At 45.3% G+C, this 22,212-nt stretch overlaps 1 protein-coding gene across 4 annotated transcripts in view; it reads right to left on the minus strand.

Annotated features, from left to right (window-relative positions):
* ARNT2 (aryl hydrocarbon receptor nuclear translocator 2) overlaps positions 1 to 22,212 on the minus strand; it is a 153,275-nt gene that overhangs the window by 77,697 nt on the left and 53,366 nt on the right. For all 4 annotated transcript variants that reach the window (XM_053365471.1, XM_053365470.1, XM_053365472.1 and 1 more), the window contains exon 5: positions 21,437 to 21,650. In XM_053365471.1, the coding sequence (XP_053221446.1) occupies positions 21,437 to 21,650 (214 nt within the window). The remainder of the gene's footprint in view (positions 1 to 21,436; positions 21,651 to 22,212) is intronic.

The raw sequence follows: 22,212 nt of genomic DNA on the forward strand, positions 1-22,212 counted from the left end.
AAACTTTTAGAAGACATCTAAAGGCAGCCCTGTTTAGGGAAGCTTTGAATGTTTAATAGGTTATTGTATTTTAGTGTTTTGTTGGAAGAAGCCCAGAGTGGCTGGGGAAACCCAGCCAGATGGGTGGGGTATAAATATTATTATTATTATTATTATTATTATTATTATTATTATTATTATCTCAAAAAGTATGAGCTTCTCCCCAACTACTGAATCACATGTTGTACAACAATGCTCTCTCCTCCCCTACTAATTCCCCTCCCCACTCAATTCCATCTGTTTTCTCATCTCCCATTTTTAATTTCCAAGTCTTTTTCACTGGTGCATAGTGAACTGCAAATCAAGAACAAATAACAGCACAGCTGCGTTCCACATGAGAGGCTGAGCACAGGGAGGCAGTAAACTTTGTTCTGATTACGATTCTGTCAAATGACCACAAAGCATTCATCTTTCTTGTGGGCTTCTACATCTGAAGCGCTACTTGGAACGGATGCAAATCCTAAGACCTCACATGAGGAGCACTGGTGCAAAATTTGCATTAAAATCTGGTCATAATGCATCAAGGAAATATCAGTAAGGAAACACTGCAAAATGTAAATACAGATTCATCTGTGTAATGGTTATAGGGGTTGCTCGTGCGTAAGTTGCCGCCACTCCTGGCTAGGTTACCTGGTTGAACCCTTTCTGTCTGGACAGCCCTTCACTTCAGGGCTGTTCAGTCGCTGGCAGAATCCGTCAGTGGCCATTTCTTGAACTTCTTCCAGCATAGAAGTTCTTTGACGCCAAGTCTCCGCCTACTCTCCCTGCGCGGAAGTCTTCTGCGCAGGGTGGGTGTGGGCAGCGGAGGATCCGTGCTCTCCCCGCTGGTCTCCGGCGAGGAGTCCTGGAGCCCCTTCGCCGATTCCCCCATCTGCCCCCCTTCACCCCTGGTGTTACGCTGATTTCCTTCCCCAGCAGATGGGTTGCCTCTCCCCCTGCTGGGCCCCTCTCCAGCATCGCTCTGGAGCCTTGCCTCCGCCTCTGGCTCCGATGGCAGTTCCCTGACAATCTGATTTGATACCGTTACTTAAAGTGTGGAATTCGCTCAGGGGCAGGAATTGCCTTAAAGCTGGGGGGTGGGTGGAGATTCCCCTATTAATATGAAACTGTCGAAATCACAGTTCCTAAAACAATACACGAACCAAAGGACAGCTAACGTGAATTTTGCACTTCTCTGAAAGTTGTGGTGCTGTTCTAAAAACCAACTAACGTGGACAAAAATGCAGCATATGTTAGTGGAAAGTGTGCATAGAAATACACTATTAATGAAAAAAACATACTAAAATGCATTAATTGGGGAACTTTGCTTGTAAAAATGTGCATATTATGCAAAATTGAATACAAAAATGTGTACACCAGGAGAATGTTGCACTAAAATGTTGATGAATTTTCATGAGTGCTTGTTTTTAAATTGCAAACTGATGTGGAAATGTAGAGTACAGTGGTACCTCTGGATGCGAACGGGATCCGTTCCGGAGCCCCATTCACATCCTGAGTAGAACGCAACCTGCATCTGTGTGTAGCAATTCGCCGCTTCTGCGCATGCATGTGACGTCATTTTGAGTGTTCCGTTACTTCCGGGTCGCCGCAGAGTGTAACCTGAAAATGTTCAACCTGAAGCATATTTAACTCAAGGTATGACTGTACCGAACTTAAGGTTGGAAAAATAGAAATGGAAAGATGGAAACTGACAGATTCATCCGCACCTGCTTCGCCAACCTGGTGTCCATCCAGAAGTTTGGGACTATAACTCCCGCAAGCATCAGTCAGCATGGCTATGATGGCTGGGGGTGATGGGAATCATAGTCCCAAACATCTACAGGGCAGGTTGCTGAAGGTTGCCTTTACAGTGTTTCTCAAGAAGGGCCTCCTATAGGTAAAGGTAAAGGACTCCTAGACGGTTAAGTCCAGTCAAAGGCAACTATGGGGGGCAGCACTCATCTCACCTTCAGGCCGAGGGAGCCGGCGTTTGTCCATAGACAGCTTTCCGGGCCAGCAAGACTAAATCGCTTCTGGCGCAACGGGACACTGTGACGGAAACCAGAGCCCACGGAAACACCGTTTACCTTCCCTATTTATCTACTTGCACTAGTGTGCTTTTGAACGGCTAGGTTGGCAGGAGCTGGGACAGAGCAATGGGAGCTCACCCCGTTGCGGCTATTCGAATCACCAACCTTCCAATCGGCAAGCCCAAGAGGCTCAGTGGTTTAGACCACAGCGCCACCTGCGTCCTTCCTAGCAGCTATGCTACAGTGTAAAAATAAAGACTCCTCTAAGGGTGAAGTCATTCTTACTCTGGTCCACTTCAAATGTACAGAGTAATCTTGCCTTTACAAGCAGTTCAGACCTTTTGCTGAATACTGTCTACCTGGAATGACAGTGGCTCTCCAGGAGAGACAGATCATTCCACGACCTGGTACCCAATCCACATAACTGGAGATGCCAGGGGGGTTGGTAGGTGGAAGTACAGTGGTACCTTGGGTTAAGTACTTAATTCGTTCCGGAGGTCCGTTCTTAACCTGAAACTGTTCTTAACCTGAAGCACTACTTTAGCTAATGGGGCCTCCTGCTGCTGCCGCACCGCCGGAGCATGATTTCTGTTCTCAACCTGAAGCAAAGTTCTTAACCCGAGGTAATATTTCTGGGTTAGCGGAGTCTGTAACCTGAAGCGTATGTAACCTGAAGTGTATTTAACCCGAGGTACCACTGTATTAGCCTTCTAGGTGATCAAATGAATTGTCCGTCACTTATCAGGAAGTATGAGAAAACACAAATTTAACAGCCTACCGTACGGTCCACTCAAGTGAACAATGTAGCAGCAAGGAAGGGACATACAGAACCTGTCTTATCAGCTCCTGTGAGCAGGGATTTCCCCTCCCTCCAACGTTGTTCCACTCACACAAACAGATAATTTGCACGAGTGGCTAAACACTTGGATCGGCAGTTAAATGCTTGTAGTCAACCAACAAATAGGTAAATCCAAACATGAGAAATTTGTATTTTAATTGACTCATGTCGGCTGGCAGCTTCTGCCACAACTATTTCCTAGGGCCTTAAACATTTTCCCTGGATGGAAGGAGCACCGGGTCCATTTCCTGGTCTGGTACCTAGTCCAGCATGACAGCACTTGTTCCATCATCACAAGAGAGGCCCATAATCAACGCAGCAGCTGCACAGCCCAAATTATATTGCTCCTTGCATCATAGACAAACAGATGGCTAATAAAGGAAAATAAAATACTGTCTCAATTTAGGTCTAATTTATAACAGTGAAAATTGCTTTCGATAGCCCAGGACTGACATGCAGCCTGATATGAAATCAGCAATTAACCAGCTGTCCTCCCCGCACCCCCAAAGTGCCACTGTATGACAATGGCTGGCAAGGTGCAAGCAATATAGCCTGGACTCCATGCCCCTAAAGTGCTTAACGTGGCCTATAATTGCTTTTTGGAATTCCAAGAATCCAGTTGTGATTCTGAAGTGTCTAGCCCTCAGGGGGTTGGGGGGGTGGGCAGATAAAGCTGCTAAAAGGAAATTGCAGCCCAATAAACTATTTGTGCATTTGTATCAGTGGACTGCAGTATTCCTATCAATCCAGCACCATCCACAGGAGCATCTGCCCTCCGTGTAATAAATATAACGCTGCTGCTGTAATAATTTATATATCCATCTGGTGTTCAATGTATTTTACATCCATTACCTCAGTTACGACAACCCTGTGAGGCAGGTTAACGTTACCCTTGTGTTGCAGATGGCACGGGGCCAAACTGGTAAAACAAAATGGAAGCCGCATGTTTTGCTCCCCAGTCTAATTTTGCAGAGTTTAGTCACGGTGCCTGGTCTTTTCCTGTGTCCACTCCACATTGCTGGCTGCAACTGAAGAGCAGGAGGCGGGGGAGAAATAGATCCAGCCAATGGGCCAGATCCCTCAATCCCCCACTCTTCGTGATGGCCAACTCTGACAAGTGGCCGAAGCCACTGGCCTGTCAATCACCTGACATCACAACCAAGTCAGGCGGTTAACACTTGTCAGTGTTCACAGAGTCTTTCTGTAACGGCTGCTTTGTTGATGGGCAGTGATAGAGGCCTCCTTTTAAGGACTGCGCTGTGAAAAACACATTACAATGGTACCTCAGGTTACATACGCTTCAGATTACAGACTCCGCTAACCCAGAAACAGTACCTCAGGTTAAGACCTTTGCTTCAGGATGAGAACAGAAATAGTGCTCCGCAGTGGGAGGCCCCATTAGCTAAAATGGAGCTTCAGGTTAAGAACAGTTTCAGGTTAAGTACGGACCTCCGGAATGAATTAAGTATTTAACCTGAGGTACCACTGTAATAAGATGCAGTTAATGTTGCATCACTATATGATATTTAATATGGTCAGGCTGATTGCAATTAACACCTATGGATATCATACACAACTTCCCGTGTTTTCCCACATATAAGAAATTAAGTCGTTTAGCATTTTGGGAGGGTGGGGGAGGTTACTTCCCGCCTATTACTCACCTGCCTGCCTGCCACTGCCAATCGCTTGCCACAGCCACTGCCGATCGCACACCTTGCCGCTACCAACAATCCACCCACCTACTTGCCGCAGCCACCAAACACCCGCCCAATCGCCGCTGCCAATCTCCTGCTTGCTGCTGCCATTAATCGCACGTCCCCCCCCCCCTTCTGCATTCACTATCTGTGTATAAGAAAACACCCAATTTTTGCCTAATATTTTTTAGCAAAAAGCATCGTCTTATGCACGGAAAAATATGTTATGAATATGATTTTCTACGGTGATATGAATTACAGTTTGTTGTTCTTCCAGTGTCCCTGAGGAAAGTTTCGAATGAAACACATTGGGTAATTTACCAGTTTATTAAAATTCCCTACATTTCCCAACATCTCTTTGTTACTTCTTCTCCCCTTTCCCCACCTTATCCCCCCCCCTTAACAGCTAAGTTCGACCTGAGGAATATGGCGGCTCCTTGTTTATGGAATTCTCAATGTCTGGTGCCATTACTATCTGTTCTTAGGTGCCAGGCAAAAAATGGTCTTATTTACCCTAGTCTTTGCATCTTAATCTTCTCCTTATCATTTACTGTGGTGGAGCTGGACCTGATTTTAAAAAATATATTACTTGTGTATTTTAGGTTGTTTTACACTTATTTTTAATGTTCATTTTTGTAAGCTGCTCTGAGTTTCCTGTTTTAAAAAGCGACTAATAAATGTAATAAATAATAATAATAATAATAATAATAATAATAATAATAATAATAATGGTTCTTTGCCTTACACAGCCTAGTGAATTCATGGATAGGACAAGACCTGAAGCCAGGGATTCCTAAATTGCAGGTCAGCTGCCAAATGCTCTCCACTTGGCTCCTCGGAATAACCAAAGAACATATATAAAAGAATACCCAATATATTCCAATGTTCTTTTTATCGCTTTACAACACTTGAGATGGAGTCCATCTATCAAGAGCTGGGCTGCCCCCTTAATAGTGGGGGATTCTTCCCAATCTGGCTCCAGCCCATCTTGACACAATAGAAGCACACGTTAAACACAGCCATGTTGAAGTTTATAGGCTGATAATAAAATGCAGCCCAGGTTTTATTGCCTAGGTTTCCATTCTTTTCTACAACCCCCACTGGGCAGCTAAATCTAGCTCCTTTTCAAAGTCACCCTTCTCTCTAGGATTCCTAGATTCTATGGCATTTCTTCCTAGCGCCAAAAGATAAAAGAAGAAAAAACAGGAGGGAATGTAGTTCCCTCAACAAGCCACAACAAGCCAGCTTTCATCAGGTGCTCTAAAATAGCACATTGTAATTCCCTGCTTCCCAAGGGGGGGGGGAATTGATTCCCAATTTGGGGGAAGGGCTGTACTTCAGTGGTAGAGTGCAGGCTTTGCATACACAAGTTCCCAGGTTTAATCCCCAGGTAGGGACGCGGGTGGAGCTGTGGGTTAAACCATAGAGCCTAGGACTTGCCAATCAGAAGGTCAGCGGTTCGAATCCCCATGACGGGGTGAGCTCCTGTTTCTCCAGCCCTGCTCCTGCCAACCTAGCAGTTCGAAAGCACGTAAAAGTGCAAGTAGATAAATAGGTACCGCTCCTGCGGGAAGGTAAAAGGTGTTTCCATGCGCTGCTCTGGTTCGCCAGAAGCAGCTTAGTCCTGCTGGGCACATGACCCGGAAGCTGTACGCCGGCTCCCTCGGCCAATAAAGTGAGATGAGCGCTGCAACCCCAGAGTCGGCCACGACTGGACCTAATGGTCAGGGGTCCCTTTACCTTTACCTAGGGCTGGGAAAGTTCCTTGTGGAAGACCTTGGAGAGCTGCTGCCAGTCAGTGTAGTGAGTTAGATGGACCAATCTGACTTGGGATAGAGCAGCTTTCTGCGTGCATTGCAAATATTAGCAGTGCTGAAAAACTGTGCATAACTCAAGCTTTAAAATAAAGATTGTGTATCAAAGCAATCCAAATTTTGCAAACTAAGAAACTGTATCGTTTTATCACCTTTTCCAGATTCACCCCCACCCCCAAGATTTTATGAAACTATTTTGCACAATGTGTTCTGCTTTGTTAGTAACACAAGCCTCTGCAGGACCCACACTTCTTGTTCCCAGCCACTGCAGAACTTACCCAGCCATCTCTCTGCCTTTACAAATTCTCACACACTTTCAAGCATGTCTTTGTGGTCACTATGGATAGAAAAGTGCTTTTCAAAATAAAGAAAGTAGCAGGGGCAGTCTTTGGTCTTTCAAATTTCAGCGGCACCCTGTACAAGGCCAAAATTCAGCATCCCCCCCAACCTCTCACCTTCCATTCTGCTCAATTCACTACAGTATATACTTTTTGTTTTATAAATAAATAAAGCAAATAAGCTTGCAGGAAGCCTTTTGTTTCACAAACAGCCACTTCTTCCTTAAATTCTCCACCTTGCCACATGCAAGCCAGGGACACATAGAATCGTAGAGTTGGAAAGGACCGCAAGGCTCACCTAGTCCAGTGGTGGCCAAACTTGGCCCTCCAGCTGTTTTGGGACTACAACTCCCATCAACCTTAGCTAACAGGACCAGTGGTCAGAGATGATGGGAACTGTAGTCCCAAAACAGCTGGAGGACCAAGTTTGGCCATCACTGATCTAGTCTAATCCCCTGCAATGTAGGGATCTTTTGTCCTACGTGAGGCTCGAACCCACGACCCTTGGGATTAAGATTCTCGTGCTCTACCAACGTGGCTATACCTGCTGTGATGGAACTGATAGCATAACACTTAATTATCTTTGGCTATTTCAATTCTGGTCAAGAGCCCAGACATACAGCCAAACCATGGTTTAGCTAGCCCTAGGGAGCATAGAGAAGGATTCCAGCAGGAGGTGGAGAACTGCCTTAACCATGGTTTGCTGGTCGCAGACATTAACACTTTGCCTTCATCAGCACAGATAGCTTTTGGCAAACCACCTTCAAGCCATGGTTTCACAGCCTAGTTTCACAACCTTTAGCAACAGCATAGGAAAACCAACCAGGGTTATACAGGATTTCTGTAAAACAGTCCTTAATCTGTGTAGAAAAATCGCCCCACCTTCTGCAGCAGAACTCAGTGTCCTAGTACCGAACTACAAAGAAAGAAAAGGAAGCTCAATCTCCCATCAATTATCCTGACGCATCTCAACCCTTGCACCCTCCTGATCTTCTGCCCTCCAGCTTTCCCTTCAGTTGATATAAGAAGACTGACAAATTAGTTTGGTTTGGACAAGATAACAAAAGATGGCTTTGTACTCCAAGAAAAATACTCCACAGGCTGCTCTGAAAAGACAAACAGAAAACAGGAATGAAAGCTACCAGAAGAATCTTGGTAGGATCCAAAAACATCTTTCTCTTGGTGCAAGAAGAAAAGGTGGGGGAGTGGGAGAGGGGAACCCCCAAGACGGAGATGTAGCAAAACAAGAGGAAATGGTCAAAAACGGGAGCAAAATGTTCACCAACAAATGTTATCTGATGTGGTTCCAATAAGAAGTGGACCTCTGGTTCAAAGGCTGGCTGGACCAAAGTACTAATTGACATCTGTGCTTCTAAGAAACATTCTAGTAACCTTCAAAAACACGTCTTGTTCTTAGTCACTTGGACAATGTCTAGCAAGAGAGCAGGGCAGGAAAACAGGGAGCTTCCAAAGCAGAGGAGAGGAAACTTTTTCTGCCCTAGGGTCAATCTCTTCTGGACCACCTTCCGGAGGATACATCCATTGGACAACCTAATCCAGAATCAGCCACATGGTATCCTCCAGATGTTGGAAGACTCCCATCAGTCTTACCCAGAATGGTTGAGGGATGATGGTTAGGGATGATGGTTAGGGATGATGGAGGGCAACACATCTGTTGGCTATCCCTGACCTAATCTCATGGGGCAGATACGTAGTTCCACATACAGGCTACTTTGGTGATAGTGGTGGTGATGTGAGGTTAATTTGCATCCTACTTATTTATTACTGCATGCAAATCTGAATGTCTTGTCTCTAATTTGATAGTTTATAAGCTTCTCTACAATCATAATGAGCACCCCAAAAGATCATCCCAAAACGACTTTAGTTTTGAAGTAGATTAAAGCAGTTGCATGAGAAGAAAATGTAGACATTTACACTTGCCTAGAGAAAAATGAGTGGTGCCGTGGTCTAAACCACAGAGCCTAGGGCTTGCTGATCAGAAGGTCAGCAGTTCAAATCCCCGTGACGGGGTGATCTCCTGTTGCTCAGTCCCTGCTCCTGCCCACCTAGCAGTTTGAAAGCTCGTCAAAGTGCAAGTAGATAAATAGGTACCGCTCTGGCAGGAAGGTAAATGGCGTTTCCATGCGCTGCTCTGGTTCGCCAGAAGCGGCTTAATCATGCTGGCCACATCACCTGAAAGCTGTACGCTGGCTGCCTCGGCCAATAAAGCAAGATGAGCGCCGCAACCCCAGAGTTGTCCGCAACTGGACCTAACGGTCAGGAGTACCTTTACCTTTACCTAGAGAAAAAGAGGAGGAATTCCCAAGCTCTTCCAAGCTCACCCGGAAGAAAGGATGGGAATGTATTGTATCCTTTTTTGCAGCAAATAGAAAAGGTTGCAGTGTGTGTGTGGTTCTTGGCAGTTTGCATTTCTTAGTACAGAAAGTATTGCTCTGATGTGTAGAGATCTTTCCTATTCTACTTAATTCAAGAGTGTTCTAGGTGGTTTCTTTCTATGTGAAAGAAACAGGCAGAAGGCTTCTGATGTTTGGGTTGTTCCTTCTGGGAAGCTGAGTACATCTGGTTCTCCTATCCTTTCTGTCAAGGTCATGCTGACTATAAGTCAGGCCAGAAAGAGCCTGATTTCTCACTTTCTCTTTCTATCTCTTTGTTCTAGTGCTCTGTTCTGCGTGCTATAGTGTTAAGGTTTAGTCTTATTATAAGTTCTTGTAAGTTTAGGTTACGTCTGCTGCAACTGGATTTCTTATGGACTGTGCCAATCCTGAATGTATTGGATTTGTGACCATTTATGCTCATTTGCCTTCAGTTCTCACTACACTTTCTCCAGTTTGCAAATGGCCGGTAGCCCCTGCAGTGTAGTCTGACCCTTACACATAACTGTAACATGGGCAGGTGCGGAGAAGACACACCTGTCCACACAAACATCCAATGGGGAGCTGGAGGCTCCAACATTTGCTCCTCCAATATGAGAGCTGACACTATGTGCCAGGGAACTGCCATTGGCTCAGGGGCAAGAGGGGAAAAGGGCGGATGGATTACAGAGAGCCCCCAAAGATCGTGGGAAGCAGCACTTCCTCAGCGGAGGAAGGTAGCCACGCCTCTAGTGGAGAGGAGATGCAGGGCTCGGAGGAGGTGAGGTGGTGCCAGGACACCTTGCCTGAGCAAAGCGGGGAGGAGGAAGGTTCGCCTTTACCCAAGCCTTCCTTGCGCAGTAGGCTTTCGCGGAGAGAGGGGAGGCATAGACTGGGAGTCAAGAGACTACTCTGCTGGGGAAGATTTAAGGACCACCCACTCTCAGATTCTGCCAGTGAATGAGCAAGACATGGAATAGAGGCGCTCTGCATTGTAAAGGTTTTTGCACCAATAATAAAGCTTTAGAACAGGCCAGTGAGGCATCTTGCCTGATTGCTCTCGAGCAACCACCCGATACCCTTAACACTATGGAACTTTATTTTACCTGCCCCATATCAGCCCTGCCAATGGACCAAGTTTTCTGTATGAACCAAAACTTTCTCTGTGTCTTAGTCCTCTGTCCCTCCCTCTCAGTGCATCCAAAACAAGGTGAACCGTAGCCAACCACCATTGGACTCAACAATCCAACACCAAACCAATTATCGGTGGAAGAGTTTGGCCCTCCATGTGTTCTGGTGTTATTTGCAGTGACCTCATTGGATTGCAAAGGAAAGAATGAGGCTGGGTGTGTGTGTGAGAATGGACATTGTATAACTTTTACTGGCATGCTTTTCCCACTGCTCCAAGGAAGCATGGATCCTTATCAAGGGCAATAAAAGCAAAACAAAACATGACTGAAATGTAGCATAGTTTAGGGATATTTATAGCTGTTGCTGGCAGCCACTACAGCTGAACTGCAGCAAGGGAATTGTAAAGGATCCTTTTCTGTCAGGTTTTCCCCCACCTCTCCCTGAAGGATGCCCGTTCCAATGTTTTCTTCATCTTGCTCAGAAGGCTAAAGGGACTTTCCAAGTACATATGCCTTTTGACAAATGGACCAAGGTTGTGTCATTCCTCTAAGCACTTAGAGGGAGCAAGCATAATTCCTATGAAATTATGGAATAAACCATGGAATGTGATCCCACAGGAGGCAATGATCAGAGGATTAGACACATTCATGGAGGATAAAGCCATCAATGGCTGATAGCCATGATGGCCATGTTCTGCCTCCATGGCCAGAGGCAGTAATGCTCCTGAATACCAGTTGCTGGAAACTGCAGGTGAAGAGAGTGCTTTTGTTCTTGAATCCTGCTGGCTACTTTCCCACTGGGGCATCTGGTTGGCCGCTGTGAGAACAGGATGCTGGACTAGATGGGCCATTGGTCTGGTGCACCAGTCTCTTCTTACATTCTTAAATTAGAAGAACGCTATAGGGACGCGGGTGGCGCTGTGGGTTAAACCACAGAGCCTAGGGCTTGCCGATCAGAAGGTCAGCGGTTTGAATCCCGCAACGGGGTGAGCTCCCGTTGCTCGGTCCCAGCTCCTGCCAACCTAGCAATTTGAAAGCACGTCAAAGTGCAAGTAGATAAATAGGTATCTCTCCAGTGGGAAGGTAAACGGCGTTTCTGTGCGCTGCTCTGGTTTGCCAGAAGCGGCTTAGTCATGCTGGCCACATGACCCGGAAGCTGTACGCCGGCTCCCTTGGCCAGTAAAGCGAGATGAGCGCTGCAACCCCAGAGTCGGCCACAACTGGACCTAATGGTCAGGGGTCCCTTTACCTTTACCTTATGGGTGCCTTTGGGGTCTTGCAATAGATTTTTTCCAGAAAAATACCTTCCCCTATCTTGTGCATGTATCACACCCAAAAAGACACACGGTGCTGGAAAGAAGCTAAGCTCAGAATTCATATCCCGTGTTTAAATGTCGTTGCGTCTGGGAAGAGAGAATTGCATCAGGGCTCAATAATGTGATCTAAGCATCACAGATTTGGGACTTAATCTAGAATAGGCATGGGGAACTTTTGGCCTTCCAGATGTTGCTGAACTACAACTCTCATCATTTCTGGTCATTGGGCATGCCTGCTGGGGCTGATAGGAGTTGCAGGACCACAACATTTGGAGGACGAAAAGGTTCCTCACACTTGGCTTGGAACATAGTTGTTCCTACCTTCACGGTACCATTTCTCCATGATTTGTTAAATAGACCCCCTGTGAGCTTCAGAAGGCTCTAAGGTGTCTACTGTGTGCACAAAGGCCTTGTTCCATGAGAACCTCAATCAAAGCTTGGGGGAAATGGGAAGCCCTCGGGTAATTTAAATATAGATGGACAAGTTTGAAGCTGAGCTCTAATCAAAGCTATAGGAGCTTAAATAGGAAAACGGTTAGGATACTGGATTCCTCAAGCTGACCTGTTTGTTGAGTATTTGGTCTGTTTTGCTTGCCCAAAGTTTACAGTGGTCAGATTATGCCCAGTCTTTCCTGATCATTTGTCCTGATTTATTTGCAGGGATCTTCTATGACAACAAGCATTCAACCCCCCTTGTTTGTGTTGTGTGTGTGCTTCTTCCCATTAAGTCAATTGTTCACCCCACGCTTTTCAATACCATTCCCCATCACTTCTCCAACTGCAATAGGTCTATTTAGTTTTCGCTTTTGAAGTGGATTGGCTGTGCTAGGGTGACAGAGCGCTTTAATCCACCTTATTTGTGTGAACCCAAAGTTCTGGCTTGCACTGGAATCCCTCCTGCAAAAGCGTGACAGTCTGGAGGCACCCACTCTAAACACACATTCCTGCCTAGGAGGAACAAAATCTAGCAGCGCTGAGCTCCAAAACACTTTTCAGGCTGGAACAAGGGCAACTGGCCAGCGTATATGGAAACTGTTACTTTTTTATATATCTTTTTAATTATTAACTATGCCAGAAAGCTCATAGAGGCTCATAACTCTGCTGAAAAACAGGTATCATGTGCTGATGTGGTAGTGTTGGGACAGCACTGGCCATTTCTACATCCAAAAGGCAACAACAAAGCAAGCCAGGCAAAAAGCTCTAAATTCACCATTCTCGTGAGTGTTTAAGCTATGTGAACTGTTGGTTCAAAAACTCTCTCTGGTTTTAGCAAGTAGGAATTTGGGTCAGGCTCCATAGAAGCACACAATACATTCACTGACATCCTAAGGAGAGCCCAACTGGAAGACGGCCCATCTAGCAGAGTATCTTTCTCCCAAAATTGGCTTATTGTGAAGGCAACAGACAGACCATAAAGGCAACAGCTCCCTCCCACATTGCTCTCTTTCCCTCCTTGAGCAACTGGCATTTAGAGGTATGTTTGTTTTGAACACAGAAGCTCTATTTCCCTGAGGTGGTCAAATTATTTTTTATTTTGTTTATTTAATTTAAAAACACATACCCCACTTTTTACTATCTAGGTCTCAAAGTGGTGCAAAGTGATTCAAAAATATATAACAAACAGAATTTCAAAACACGAATTAAACCTCAGAAATTTAATGTCTCAGAAATTTGAACTAGAACACGAGAATTAAAACAAAACAAACAAAACAAAACAAAACAAAACAAAAAAGAGATGTAGTCACCTTGCAAATAGTCTGGCCAATTACAAGGCACCTTCCTATTCTATATACTAATGGCAATCTCATTACCTGAATATGGATTCTGATGTAGCCAGAATCCCACCACGCACGATTAGTAATCAGTGGGCTAATCCCAAGGTTTGCACAAGTACAAAAGAAACATTTACCGTATTTTTCGTCCCATAGGATGCACCTAGTTTTTTGGGGGGGAAATAAAGGAAAAAATTTTTTCCTTTATTTCCCACCCAAAACCAGGTCGGGGAAACCGAACCAGGTCGAGGAACAGCGGGTTGGCGGCGCTGCGCCTCCTTGCTGTCCCCCGAGCTTGTGGGGCTGGCCGATGTCTGTCCCGCGTGCGGGGCGCTCTGCTTCAGGGCGCCCCTCGCGCTGGGCGGCAGGCTGCTATCCGCAGCGTGGGGAGCCCTGTGGGGAACTCCCGCAGGGCTCCAACACACTGCGGATGTCTGCACGGCGGGCGGGGCGCTCTGCTTCAGGGCGCCCCTCGCGCCGGGTGGCAGGCTGCTATCCGCAGCGTGGGGAGCCCCGCGGGGAACTCCCGCAGGGCTCCAACACGCTGCAGATGTCTGCCCGGCGGGCAGGGCGCTCTGCTTCAGGGCGCCTACGCGCCGGGCGGCAGGCTGCTATCCGCAGCCTAGACAGCCCTGCGGGAACTCCCGCAGGGCTGCCTAGGCTGTGAATGTGTTCCTGAAGCCTGGAGAGCGAGAGGGGCTGGTGCGCACCAACCCCTCTCGCTCTCCAAGCTTCAGCGAAAGCCTGCATTCGCCCCATAGGACGCATCCAGATTTCCCCTTCATTTTTGGAGGGGGAAAAGTGCGTCCTATAGGGCGAAAAATACGGTAATAAGCAAAGCATAATGGAGGGAAGGAGGGAGGGACTATGAGGGCTGAGCATGCTCAGTGGCCACAAAATGCTGTCTGTCTGTTGAGAAGAAATGAAGTTTCCTGGAAGGAGCATATACAGTGGTATCTCGATTTAAGAACAGCTTTGTTTACGAAATATTTGGTTTACAAACTCCGCAAAACCAGAAGCAGTGTCATGGTTTGCAAACTTTACCTCAGTCTAAGAATGGAAATCAAACGGTGGAAGGGCACCAACAGCGGGAGGCCTCATTAGGGAAAGTTCACCTCGGTTTAAGAACAGTTTTGGTTTAAGAACAGACTTCAGGAATGGGTTAAGTTCGTAAACCAAGGTACCACTGTAGTTTGGTGTCAAACTTGGCAGGATACAGGGCTTACTAGAGTTTCCCTAAAATCAAACCAACCAACCTTCATTGCTATTGAACACAAAACAATTCCACCTTCGCGCACCTCAACATGAAGATTCTTCTAGCAATCTTCTATTCAGAAGGGTGTGTGTATCAAGAAACTTCTAGTCCTGAACTTCTAAATAACGTTCGTTTTAGGGATGAGATTTGTTTGATTAAAAGCATATGTGCGCACACACATCCCCATAGTACAGGAATATGTTTTAAAAGCACATGGGCACATGCAAATACCAAGGATTTCCCCAGCTTTTAGATTGGCACTGTATGCAAAGTCTCTACTCTGTCTCTAAAGATGTAGTCCCCTTCCCTGCGGAAAAGGAAACTCACTGGGCATAGGCCTCTGAAGGATGTGTCATGTCCAAACCAGCCTTGCACATCAGGCTGCTGCTTGTATATTTATGACCACCTGGGACTGAAAATGGGAAAGCTCCAGTATCACAAAGTCCCTCCCTGTGACCATTGTTGCTGGAACTGGGAGTGATTCCGGAGCTGGTTTTTATCCGGTGGAGCTTTGATTTGGCGTTGACTTTCCGAGATATCGCTTTGCTTCAAAACGCTGTAATCATATTGGGAAGCGCCTCCAGAATAACCAAGGCGTGTTTGGTTTTGATAAATGTGGTGCCCGTTGAGAATGGAAGACAATTGCACAAATCAGGAGCTACCTTGGGAAATCTGCCACACGTTGCTACCTCAGCATCAATGTCTAAGCTGGTGAAGGACTGGGGTGGTGGCTTGACAAACAGCAGCAATTATTTAATCTTATTCCTCTTACTTTTTCAAATCTGGAAAAGCCTGGACACTTCCTTGGGGAGAGCTCACAGAATATCTGTGCTAAGGGAAACCAAAAAGGTAGCAGGCTTCAGAGTTCAAGGGCATCCCTCCCTCTCTGTCCTGGACAAAAGTGCTGAATAATTGGCAAAAGAGGGCAGGGAGGGGGTTCCCTCAACCCTAATAGCCATATTAGGCTATATGGACCAATGGTTGGATCTGGTAAAAGACAACTACTTTTGTAAATTATCATTTTCCTCTACATCAAATGGCATACAGGAGGAAAAAATCACAAGTGTAGAAACAGCATTGGAGTAAACAATATTTGCAGAAAAGGTCTTATTTGATCTTTAAAAGGACAACAACAAAGCTATTTCCAAATTTCCATCTCTGGTGTTATTTATTCAACAATGACTAACAGCGTCCTCTTTATAGCATCCTTTTTTTCTGGCCTGATGTTGGAAATTGCTTCGAAGTTGCTCCGCTGATTAATTAATCCTGCACCACGCACAGACAATCTGACTCCACGGAGAACATCTGGATTCTCTCTGGGTGCACAAACTTTGCTTGCTAACAGCATTCCTTGAAAGCTGGACATAAAACTGAACCCGGGTGCAGCTGTTGAAGCTATCAACATCTGCAGTTCTCATGGTTTCCAAATGGAAAGTACCCCCCCGCCTCTTTGTCCAGATCTCTGCAAACTCCCTACTGTTTTACAAGGCTCAGATTCCAATATTACAGTCTAATGCTTTTTGTGCAAAGTCACTGCAGAACTTATGCTCTTTAATTCAATAAAAGGCGTCTAATCAAAACAAGCCAGTCTTCACTCTCTATCACTGTTTCCATTATAAAAGCTTATTTCCTGCTATAGCTCCTCACAAAATAACTGTGAATGGGGAGCGCAATCAGGCTCGTGCCAAGCAAAATAAGATTGGTTAAATCTGCTTAGTCATGCTTTTCAGTTACACAATAGGAAAAAGGCGCAGATACTTTACGTCTTTGATCAACTGTTTTCCTGAAACTTAAACCTATCAAAATTTCTCCAAGGAGACACTACAAAGCCACAAGCTTGATTAGGGGAAGAGGTCACAAAAAAACCCCACATTATTCTTCTCCAAAATTAATCCAGATGGCATAAATCGTACACATTAATATGGATTAGAATTATTTTCCCCCATCAGTCCTTGAAAACCAGCAACTGACACTAGCCTGCTATAAAAGAACACTCAACATGGTATGTCCTAGAAGAACATGGTATGGAAGTAGCTGTCTTGCACAGGCAGATGAATTATCATTTAACCTAGTAAGGGACAGGTAACCTGTGGACCTCCAGATGTTGTTAAACTCACAATTCCCATCAGCTCCAGGGATGATGGGGAGTTTTGGTCTGGCAACATCTGGACAGCCACAAATTCCCCACCCTAGCCTACTAGAATCATCTCTTTCTCATGAAACTCCTTTACATATTCAAATCTCCTGAGTCTCTGCTCTACATTCCCACCACCAGTTGTGGTAAAGGAAGCAGGTAGTTGAGACGGGACATTCTTGGTGGTGGCACCTACTGTTTGTTTTTAACTTCACCATAAGCTGCCTTGGGATTTTTTTCATGAACAAAAGAGGTTGAAGGTAAGAATTCCTTAAATAAACACATCCGGAACACACAGAAACGTGTTTCACTTCTGAGCTATGCTACCTGCCTTAACGTGCTTCACATATATTATCTCTCCAAGCCTTACCAATTGCTGAAGATCTGAAAAAGGCTCGGGGTACTGGCTTAAGGGAAAGACCATTGTTCAGGGGCAGGATACGATCACTGAAAGCAAAATGTCTACAGTTCAGGAAAAGGGCCATAGCAAAGTGGTAGAGCAAGACTGTAAATAAAATAACCAACAGTTCCATTCTTACAGCACTTGGGACATGCCTTATTAGGTTCCACGTCAAAAGCACTGCTGCAGGCAGAAGAAAACCAAAAACTGAACCCAGTTGGTTCTCTGAATGGCCTTTATATCCTGAATAGCTGCCAGTCACGGAGAAGCCTTTGAGCACATTCAAGTTTCCGGCAGCCTGCAGAGAACGGGACGTGTGTGTGTGTGTGTGTGTGTGTGTGTGTAAGTAAGGAAAGAAAAAAGCCAAAAGCAAAATAAAACAGCTGGCTACACAACAACATGCTCTTCTTTCAAGGCTTCTGCTGACCTTTCCTTCAGTACAAAACTAGTTTCCCTGGGGGGGGGGAAAAGTATGAGAAAGGCCCAGGGGCTGCCCAAATGGTTTGCCAACGTTCCAAATTCAGGCATCCACGTAGCTCTCCCTTCCGTCCCCCCCCAAACCATTTTATTTGATATCGTTAACCCCACTGCTCTCCCACATCTTGCCAAACCATAGAAGTAGAAAATGAAACAGTTGCTTATACTACCCATTTAAATGTTTCAGCAGTTTCCCCAAACTGGCCACTTTAGCCCACGAGAGCATGCTGGAACACGGTTCCATTCTCTCTGGACAACTGCAGTGCAAGGCTTAAGTGGACATCATGTGTGATGGACAGGGCCCCAAAAGACAAGTAGGTCGTTTCCACTGTGCACCCAACAAAACCTACTTCCTGAGTAGATGGAAGCTAAAGGGAACGGGCCATAGCTTAGTGGCAGAGCTTCCGCTTTGCATGCAGAAGGTCCCAGGTTCAATCCCAGGCATCTCCAGGTAGGGCTGGGAGAGACGCCTCTCTGAAACCCTGGAGAGCTGCTGCCAGCCAGCTGTGTGAGCTAGATGGTCCAGTGACCTGACTCAGTGTAAGGTCAGATTTCTCCATCCATGAAGGACAATTTGACCGGACACGAGGAGATGCTTGTGATGCTCTACCACATGGTGTGGTGATGGGCACAAGCTCAGAAGGCTTTGAAAGGGGAATTTAGAAACTCTAATTTAGGAGTTTCTAAACCTAGACAGCATCTTAAAAAGTAGAGACATCACCTTGCCAACAAAGGTCCGTATAGTAAAAGCTATGGTTTTCCCAGTAGTGATGTATGGAAGTGAAAGCTGGACCATAAAGAAGGCTGATCGCCGAAGAATTGATGCTTTTGAATTATGGTGCTGGAGGAGACTCTTGAGAGTCCCATGGACTGAAAGAACAAACCTCTCCATTCTTAAAGAAATCAGCCCTGAGTGCTCACTGGAAGGACAGATCCTGAAGCTGAGGCTCCAATACTTTGGCCACCTCATGAAAAGATAAGACTCCCTGGAAAAGACCCTGATGTTGGGAAAGATGGAGGGCACAAGAAGAAGGGGACAACAGAGGATGAAATGGTTGGACAGTGTTCTCGAAGCTACCAACATGAGTTTGACCAAACTGCAGGAGGCAGTGGAAGACAGGAGTGCCTGGTGTGCTCTGGTCCATGGGGTCACGAAGAGTTGGACACGACTAAACGACTAAACAACAACAACAACAAATTTAGGAGTGGGGAACCTATCGTCCTCCACTTGTTGTTAAGACAACCATTCCCATTAGCTCCAGCCAGCATGGCATAGATCAGGGATGATGCAGTGAGGGACCAGCACAATCTGCAACATGGATGGGAAACCTCAGGCCTGGGGGAGAAATGTGGCCCTCCACGTCTCTCTCACAGAAACATAGAGTTGGAAGGGTCCCAGAGGATAATCTAGTCCAAACCCCTGCAATGCAGGAATATGCTAGGGCTGGGCAACATATCGTCCAAAACCCATTTGAAGTCCATTATCATGGTATCAATTTCAGTTTTTGACCTGGCAGTATTTTGCGAATCTTGATGTGTGTGTGCTTTGCAAAAATCACAGTGTGGGATGTTAAGTTGTGGGTGAACATATCAGACGACACAGCGATTCTTCAAACAGCTCTTGTTTATTCACAGACCAGAACAGAACTGAACTGAAGGGTTCAGCCAGCCTGCTTATATAGAGCTCCAGAACAGCGTAATTGTAACAACTTTCTGTAACTATCCAATCACTGAATGTCTCTTTCGATCCCTTATTTGCATATGTGGACCTGAACTATCTACAGTATCCCCCTGCTGGCCCAGGGTGAGAACTTCAGTACATAACACAGGACAAACCATGAAGCCAGTCAACACCTCGACATAGCTCTGTCCTTATTTCAGACATTGTGATGTTTAGCTGGTGATATATCATTGTAGGCAGCCTGTGGTACACAACATGGATGGGGAGTCAGTGTGGTGCAATGGTTAGAGTGATGGGTTAGGACTAGGCAGACCCAGGTTTCAAACCCTGTCAATGAAGCGGAATAAGTGACCTTGGGCCAAGCCATTCTCTCTCTCAGCCTACCCTACCTGGAAGGCTTGTTGCAAAGACAATATGAAAATGATGAGGACCATGTAAACGTCTTTAAGCTCTCTGAAGGAAATAATGTAATAAATAAAATGAACAGAAGCACAGAAGAAAACCCAAGGCTGTGTTAAGATATACAGCATAGGGAAGAGCAGGAATGCTTACACTGCCAGAGCCACATGTGAATCTGAATTGCCAAGAATTAGATCTTTTCAAGCCCTTTTATAACTGCCTGAAAGAATTTTTTTACAGCAAAAACAGACTAAGTTCAAGGTCACAATCATAAGGAAAAGGAAGTTAAACCCATAAACAGAATATGGAATCATAAAATGAAAAACATGTACACAGATCTAGAAAGACAAAAACACACTCTCTCTCTCACACACAAACACAATTAGATGGAAATTCAGTCACGGAGCCAAGTCGATGGGAAGGCAGCAGCCAAAATAAACTTGAGACAGTGGCTAAGAGAAAAAGGATAACCATTATAAACTACCTACATCAGCATTAAACCAACAGAAAGAAAATGTCAGACTGCTCCTTTGTCCTCCTTGACCTGAATTTCCCATTAAAACCACAGAAGAAAATACCTATCTTGTCCCCCTTCTTAAGGGCAAACAATACATTAGATTGTTCACACTTAAAAAGAAAAAAAGAACAATCCCACAAAACAACTTGCTTAAAACTTGCTTATTTAGAAATAAAATGTGGTTATATCAGCAAAGATGGAGACTGATCGTAGCCAGAGAGGGAGGCAGGGGAGGGAGATGAGAAACCCAAGTAGCCAATTATCTAAATTTTCATAATGAGGAAGACAGCAGAGAGATGCAGTCAAGAAGCATGGGCATAGCCATGATTTATTGGGGGGAGGGAGGCTTCATGTTAGGAGGGGAAGAACCTTAGTTAAGTATTTTTATTTATTTATTTGATGGGGGGCGGCTACCCCCCTGCCTACGCCCATTGTGAGCAGCAACAGTGGCCAAAGGGTAGTGTGTGGGGCAGTGGAACTATATGTTCAATTTATAGTCACACCTTGAAACAGGCATGCTCCGGATCAGGGCCCTGCACCTGCTTTTTCTTCCAAAGAAAAGTGGCAATTTTTAGCATTTTCTTTCTCTAAAAGTGTGAACAAGCTGGTTCAGACGATAATATCTCGGCTTAATAAGCGGAGATAATGCACAAACCTTTTTTTTTTACACATGGAGTGCCTATACACATGCAGCAATTAAATCAGGAAGCCTGGGCCATAGTTTTCCATTTTATCCTAACTAAGAAATGGTGGTCATCAGCTTTGGTTACCAACCACAGCTGGCTGCAGAAACCAGTAAGAGGAAAACCTTGATGGCCTTGTATAACAACTATCCCAAGGTTGTTTCCTTGACTTGAGCAACTTGTCAATGAGAGAACATGATGAGCAGACTTGCCTCACCTACTCAAGAACCTGACCATCAGGCCTGTTTGGATCATGTATCTTGCGGTTGGATTACTGGTTGGGGCATTTCGATGTGGAGGGGGAGATGACCATAACATTTTTCTGACCCAGTCTTCTTTTCTGCTATGCGGCAGCCTCTTTGTGCCAGGCTACAGCCTCACGGCCGCCATTTTGTCAACAGTGCCCAAGGAACGTTTGAAAATTCCCTTCAAAAATCGGCAAAGATGCCAGAGCACGCTGGAATATCACACAGAAAACAGCCAAAAACTTTATACTGCTTGAAAAGAAAAGAAAAAGTTCTCTCCTGAATGCCAAGCGATAGGTGCACAGCTCAAGGAAACAGCTGACCTGTCATTGAGTTCTCGGATGTGCAGAGCTGCTCCCTCAGCTTTTCCACGTCATCGGGGTGAACCTGTTCATAGAGAGTGCTTCCAAACCACTCTGACTGGGGCTGGTTGAGAACAGGAGTGACGGAATCAGACACGTAGATCACTCGGCCTGTCTCAGCAGCAACAACGAAGAGGAAGCCATCTGCAGCTTCAAGGATGAGGTGTTTCAGTTCCTTGCCAAGAAAAGGAGAAGAAACAAGTAATTTAGGGAGCAAGCCTAAATAAAGGAAAAGCAATTTTTAACAGGAGTGCATAATTATTTTTGTGTTACTTCTTTTCAATACTGCATTCATTTCCATTAGCAAAGGCCGGCTTTTGTCGGACAACGTATTTGGATAAAACTGCAGTAGTTTAGTGTATTGCTTTGTTTTACTCGCATTCAGTCTGTCATTCCTGTTCACTGGGCTCCATTCAATATTCCCTGTCCACTTTCGCAAGGACATGTATTAATGTGGATAAACAGAGGAACCCAACACAGCAGCTGTGCACATGGAAATTTATTGGGTTGTAAACAGCTTAGGGATTTTTTTCTTTAAAACATAAAGCTGTGTGGAAATGAAGTTAATAATAATACTAATAACAATAGCAACAACAACGAGAGCAAGTCAGGAGATCAAATCACGTTTCAAATGTAATGTGCTGGCTTGCCTGTAAGCCAATAGCTGTAAGCCAATAGCTACAGTTTCTGGTTACACATGTAACAGGAAACTGTAGTTAAAAGCAAAATCCTGGGCA

This window comes from Podarcis raffonei, chromosome 14 (assembly GCF_027172205.1).
Source record: "Podarcis raffonei isolate rPodRaf1 chromosome 14, rPodRaf1.pri, whole genome shotgun sequence".
Lineage (NCBI taxonomy): Eukaryota > Metazoa > Chordata > Lepidosauria > Squamata > Lacertidae > Podarcis > Podarcis raffonei.